The sequence below is a fragment of the Musa acuminata genome, chromosome BXJ2-9 (genome assembly GCF_036884655.1).
Source record: "Musa acuminata AAA Group cultivar baxijiao chromosome BXJ2-9, Cavendish_Baxijiao_AAA, whole genome shotgun sequence".
Lineage (NCBI taxonomy): Eukaryota > Viridiplantae > Streptophyta > Magnoliopsida > Zingiberales > Musaceae > Musa > Musa acuminata.
Window position 1 is genome coordinate 42,614,840 of NC_088346.1, and position 6,780 is coordinate 42,621,619.

The 6,780-nt window shown below is 36.0% G+C and overlaps 1 protein-coding gene and 1 pseudogene across 1 annotated transcript; both read left to right on the top strand.

Moving 5' to 3' along the window:
* Nucleotides 1–865, top strand: LOC135622205 (clavaminate synthase-like protein At3g21360). The gene is made up of 3 exons (XM_065123850.1): nucleotides 1–64; nucleotides 147–400; nucleotides 469–865. The coding sequence occupies exons 1-3, from the start codon at nucleotides 56–58 to the stop codon at nucleotides 812–814; spliced, it is 609 nt and encodes a 202-aa protein (XP_064979922.1). The 5' UTR covers nucleotides 1–55; the 3' UTR covers nucleotides 815–865.
* A 510-nt stretch (nucleotides 866–1,375) lies between these two features.
* On the top strand, nucleotides 1,376–4,368 carry LOC135623902 (uncharacterized; annotated as a pseudogene).
* Nucleotides 4,369–6,780: the final 2,412 nt, after the last annotated feature.

Sequence of the window (6,780 nt, forward strand, 5' to 3'; positions counted from 1 at the left end):
CGTGTGGACCGCCAACGAAGGACCCCTGTCCGAATTCATATACTACCACCATGAGATGGTTCTGGTGAGCTCGAAGCCCCATGCTTCCTTGTTCGATCGATGAAGTGATCAGATATATGTACCTTTTACTGATATGTGATGGTCAGATCAACGAATTCCCCACCAAGGTGATCCTTTTCTGCCAAGTGCCGCCGCCGGAGGGCGGTGAGACGCCCTTCGTGCCGAGCTTTCGAGTCACGGAGAGAATGCTTGAGGAGTACCCCGACAACGTGAGGGAGATGGAGGAGAAGGGACTGCGATACACCTTCACTGCCGTCAGCAAGAACGACACCACCTCCATGAGGGGAAGAGGATGGGAGGAGGCCTTCGGCACATCCGATCCGGTCGAAGCAGAGCGAAGGTACCATCATCCATCTCGTCCTCCACAGCAGAAGCATGTAGTTCTAATGAATGGAGTCAACGGTGCAGGGCCAGGGCACTGGGAATGAACATCGAGTGGCTCCCAAACGGCGGGGCGACGACCATCTTGGGGCCGCGGCCCTTGACTCGGGTCTTCCCGGGGAGGAAGGCAAGGCGCATGTGGTTCAACACCGTCGTCGGCATGCATGGCAAGGAGACCAGCTCGGCGACCATGGCGGACGGGTCGGAGATACCCGAACACGTCGTGAAGAGGTGCGGCGAGATCATCGAGGAGGAGAGCGTGCAGTTCAAGTGGGAGGAAGGGGACGTGCTCTTCTTGGATAATCTGGCCTTGCTCCATGGGAGGCGGCCTTCGCTGCCGCCGAGGAAAGTCCTCGTTGCCACCTGCAAGTGAACTGGTCCTTCCAATAGCCAACAATAAAAGATCAACTGTGTTAAGCATCAACTCTAATATAAATATAAATATAAATAAATATAAATATAAATAAATAAATATATATATATATATATATATATATATTTATATATGTATGTATGTATGTATGTATGTATATATATGTATGTATGTATATATGTATGTGTGTGTGTGTTTGTGTGTGTGTTTAAGAAGTATTCATGACATCAATTTGTCATATATTCTGTATCTTATGATGGATGCAATATCATATGCTTTACCGTGACTTGAGTTGGACCTATAAAAGGTTGTTTTTATGAATTGGATCGACTTATATTAACATGCATCAATCAATCCTCTTTAAGATAGTATAGAATCTTCTATAAAATAAATACCAATATAGTTTTCTTCTTAAATACCGAGAATTGGAGGCCAATATGCATTGAAATATTGAGAAATTAAAAAAATAAACAAAATTATTTACTCATTTTCTAATTAATGAATTAAAAAACCCAAAAATGGCAGGCATGCTAATTTGCATGGGTTGACTCGGACCCTAACGTTTCCCGGTTCTCGAGCGCGTTTGCTGCGCCGCGCCCAAAACCCCAGCCGTCACCCCCATTTCAAGCTGTAGGGTTTATCGCACCACAAGAAGAAGAGGGCAGCTCACACCACCCTCAGATGGCTGCTTCCTCCTCTTCCTTCTCCGCCTTTGCCTCCCTCTCCAAGCGCCTAATCTGTCGCGGTCCTCCACTCTGCCGCCAGATCCTTCTCCCCTCTGCCTCCCGCTTCTCCTCCCCCGACGAGTCTGACTCCACGTCCGAAGGTGGCACCCCTCGCTCGGAAGAGACCACTCCCCCTTCCCCCTCATCCGGCGCCGCTGATGCCACAGCTGCCTCCGAGGCTCCCCAGCGGCGTGCCCCCTTCCAACGCCCCCTCGAAAGCGGCCTCGACCAAGGTGTTTACAAGGTAAAATTTCACGGCGAACCCTATTGATAACCGACGGGCTTTGTTTTGATCGGGAGATCTGTCTGTCCCGAAGGCGGTCGTTGTCGGGAAGGTGGGGCAGCAACCGGTGCAAAAATATCTGAGGAGCGGGCGCGCCGTGGTGCTCTTCTCGCTGGGTACCGGAGGGATCCGGAACAATCGCCGGCCCCTTGAGAATGAGGAGCCGAGAGAGTACGCCGAGCTGTGCGCCGTGCAGTGACACAGGGTTTGTGTGTACTCTGATCGGCTCAGCGGCCTCGCCCTTAAGCACGTCAAGCCTGGGTAAGTTGTCTGATAATATAGCTGAGAACGATGTCGATAATGTCATTCGTTCTATATGGCTTTGCAATTGAATCAATTGATTTTATCTGCAATACTGCTGACCCAAGTTTCTTGTATGCCTTTGTTAACTTGGTTCTCACATCATGATCCCATAATCATGCAATTATTGAGAACTTATTCTATTCACAGTTGGTGAACTTATGATCTTGATTTAGGTGAATTTATTCTATTCATAATTAGGCGATTAATGCTAACTCAGGAAGTTCGGACCGAAAAATGCCAAATGTTCTAAGCCTTTCACATGTAAACAGTTGTAGATGATGTTTACAAGGGTGATGAATCATTGAAGTTTCTTTGGTTTTTTTAGTCATTCTGTGCGATAAGCACATTAAATGTGGTCGAGAGGTATGTCGTTATACCAGTGTCACAAGTTCATCCTGGAAATCATATATGAATGAGCCTAACTAATGAATATGTTCCTTTCTTTGTTGCTACCAGAGGTTTCTTTGATATCTCAATCTACTAATTATTTAATTATATTGATTACTATTTAGCTGAAGCAAACGAATGTTCAGATATGTTCTCATCTAAATTTACTAAAGAATCATATGCCAACAACCTAAGTTGCTTTATGTAGGAACCGTTGGATTCTGATTCTGCAAAAAATATAGATTAAGAACTTATTTACTAGAAATATATTGTCTGATTCTTGAGCAAATTCTGTTCTATTGAGCCATCAGCTTCAGTGAGGTAGTCTGCCTATATGTCAAGGAACTTCTTGAAATCCTAAAGGACCACATATAGATTGCTAAGCTATTTGTTCATGAAAGCAAGTTCATCAACTTAAATGAACTACGGTAAGTTCATCATCATGAGGAGTTCCACGGAATTTGTGCTATTGAGTAAACAAATCAAAAGGATATATGCTTTTTCTCGTCCAAAGTTCATACTTGGAAATGGGACCACTTGAATGTGTGCACATCCTACATCTATGTTAACTTATATGGACGATGTTTATACCATTAACATGACCTTTAGACATATTGAGTATTGATTTGCCATGATGTTAACAAATTTCTTAATTATATATATATATATATATATATATACATATATTAAGTAATTTTGTGAATGACAATCATCTATGTGATTGAGAATTGTTAATTGTGATGTGAGATGTGTCTAATTAAATTGATTGTATGTTCTTGCATTTTATATTTTTCAAAGGAAAAATATATGAGTGTCAATGGTAAACACTTGCTACTTCCTTTATTACAGGGCGATTTTGTATTTCGAGGGCAACCTGGAGACTAAAGTTTTCAGTGACCCAATTTCTGGACTTGTTAGGCGCATAAGGGAAGTTGCTCTCCGTGCAGATGGTATTTCTCTTTCCTTAATTTTTTGCTTTTCAAAGTTTGAAAGCTTTCCAGTCATCTTTAGCCTTCAAGTATACTAATTCAGAAAAAGATAGTAGAGAACTGATGACCCAATGAGGAAGGGGCATGCTTATTGAGTTACAATTAGTTATCTTGCATTTTGTAGTATAGGACTTTGGCTTCTAGTGAGAACCCAAATATTTGTCAATAGATCAATTTGAAAGCAACCGGTCACAGTGAAAGCTTGGGTGAATTTTAATACCCCAGATCGAAACTACATGTTGAACAGTTAATAGTTTTAGGGCCTTGATAAAAATGCAACAATTTAATTTATTTATTTAATTGCTGCACAAGTCAAAATGCTGAATAAAATCTTATTTGACTCAAAACTTGAGAACCGATAGATCCTAAGGTCTTTGACCAAAATTCTGATATAATGTAAAACATAATATTAAAGCTTTTATTTAGAAATCAGTAAATAATTAAATTATATTTTAGTATAAGTTCTTCAAAGTTACAGTCAGATTCATTGGGCTTTTGAGAGTAGAATGCCTATAGTGCCCTTGAAAAGAAGCCATATGAATAAAGAACTAATGAATGTAGATGGATTTTTATCCATGATCAACATACTTCAAATGGATTGAAATTTCCACAGGTCGTCTTGTGTTTCTTGGCGACGTAACCAAGGCTGCTGAAACCGAGCAAGGAGGGCTCAGAAGCGTTGGCTAAGAACAATCATCCAGTTTTCCAAGGTGAAATAAAGCACAGTACGACTTCATTTCTTTAACCCGTATCACAACTTCAGTACTGTGATGAAATGAATTGGAGTATGGATGTCAATAGAATTGGAGGAGGTGAGGGGAATGCTTCTTCCGTTACTTTTATCTTTTATCTTCTATCTTCATCTTATTCCTCGTTTAGATAAAATAGAAGTAGTGACAAAAATTTTCATAAGGTAAAGAACTCACACATTTGCCATTTTAGTTTAGAAAATAAAAATATTATTATTATTAATAAAAATTATAAATAATAATAATAATAATAATAATAATAATATTCACAAAGTTCATATGTCACAATAATATTCAAATATAAATATTTCCAAATATAACCATAAATAAATAAATATAAATATATCCAAGTAAATCCATAAGTTAATAATTTTTTCATTAATTCTGCTTTTTAATTTTCATGCTCACGTACGGATCATATATAAATAAGAAAACATATAAAGTATCTGGTAATAAAATCTTAAAAGTAAATAATTCTATTTAAACTAAAATATCTATTAATTATCTTATAATAATCTTTATCCTCTTCAAAGGATGTTAGACGTTTCCAATTTGCTCTTAAATATTAATTAATTATATAAGCAAAAAATTAAGAACTAATATTAAATAGATAAAAATTAAAGTATTTTTACTCAAATTAAAGTTCATACCGTACATACATTTCATCACATAATAAATCTTAATTTTTGATGAAATATATTATTTTATTTTTCTATTATTTTTTTATAAAATTTAAATATATTAAAAACAATTATTTATATATATATATATAATTGATTTTGTGGTTAATGTTGAAATGTTTGAATTATAGGTATTGGATTCAATAATCAAATATTTTTTATTTATATTATTATTAATATATATTATATATAATATAATAATATAAACGAGATAAAGATGAGTATGAGAAAGAGTGGGAACCATCATCATCACATAACCATATGAGTAATAAAATATATCCTCCATCCTCATCGATACCCATACTCGTATATATCTTTACAAACTAGCAACCATGTTCAAATATATTTTTAACCAAAAAATATATATATTTTTAACCATAAGAGATCAATATCAAATAAATAGACTTAACAACCATAGGTTATATAAAGTGAATATACTTGTAAGATTATATTTTTATAACCTTGGTGATCAAGATTGATCCTCTTATAATATCCTTAATAATAATTAGAAAATCTATTTGAATTAGAAGAGAGGAGGCACAAGAGTTCAAGATGAATTATGCATTTGGATAAATCCATATTATTTGATCCATTCAGGGTTTAGGATTTAGTAGTGAGCCTCAAAAAGTATATATTAGGAAAGAGGGTGACTCCAATGCTTACAATATCTTAATATTTTTGCTCCTCAAATAATGTGAAACTAAACATAATTATAAATCATATAAAAATTTTAATTGATAAGCATATTTAATCTCATTTTATTTGAGAAATAAGAGAGTCAATATCTTATAAGTGCTAGAGACACTCTTTATTTATTAACGTGCCTTTTAGATCCATCTTGAAGGGACAAAATTGTGTTGGCCCAATCAAATAAATAATATAGTTATATATTTTTTTAAAGATAGTGCTATCTTTATTTGGCACCTTTTTTTTTTTTGAGATTTTTTGAAAGGTGCCCTTAATTTTTATTTTTTTTATTTACCCCTTTTTTACTCTAATACCATATATGCCCCTTTTTTGCTCTAATAACCTATATATCCCCTTTTGCTATGATACTTTATATACCACTCTTTTGGAATTTTCGAAAGGTATTCTTAATTTTTATTATTTTTTATATGGTGCTCTTTTTTCCTCTAATGCCCTATATGTGTCTTGCCATCTCTTTCTTTATCAACCATTGCCTCTGCCTCTATTGTGGTTGCCTATGTGACCTCATCGATCTACTCAACACCCTTCCTCTTGCCCTCTCCTATGTGTCTTTGCCACCAAACTCAACCCCTAAGATAAGTGGTATTCTCTTCCTTGCCCATAACCTGTTCATCTCTATTCCTAGTGACACACTTTGGAAGGAATATGAAGCCTTCATAAGAGGGAAAGGGACGAAACTTCTTCCTCCGAAAGAATAGAGTTGAGTCGAGTGACGAGAACATAAAGGGCAATATAGAGGTATAGGGGGTTGAAAGTGGGGGAAAAGATAAATGTGAGATAGGGGAGCGACGAGATAAAGGTGATCACATCGAGGTAGGGGGTGACGATTGACAATACCCACCGAGGTGACAAAGGATATTTAGATCATTAAAAAAATTATCAAATGAAAAGTTTTTTCAAAGTAATCAACAATCTTTATTTTTATTATTTAATCCTTTTCTTAAGCACTAATTATTAGATTATCTCTTATATTTGAACCCTTATAACATCTTACTGTTTGTACTTTTAAAAGTTATATTAGTCTCTTTATAGTTATGCTTTATAATTATGAAATTAAAATAATTTATTTTATTTTTTTATAATATTATCTATTGCACTGATGGAAGACATTGTATCTGATATCAGATATTTAATTAGTATTT

Excerpts from the sequence above, each read along its gene's own strand:
- LOC135622205 (XM_065123850.1), top strand. Across the intron at positions 401-468 it reads CCGGTCGAAGCAGAGCGAAG|GGCCAGGGCACTGGGAATGA; the intron begins GTACCATCATCC and ends TCAACGGTGCAG.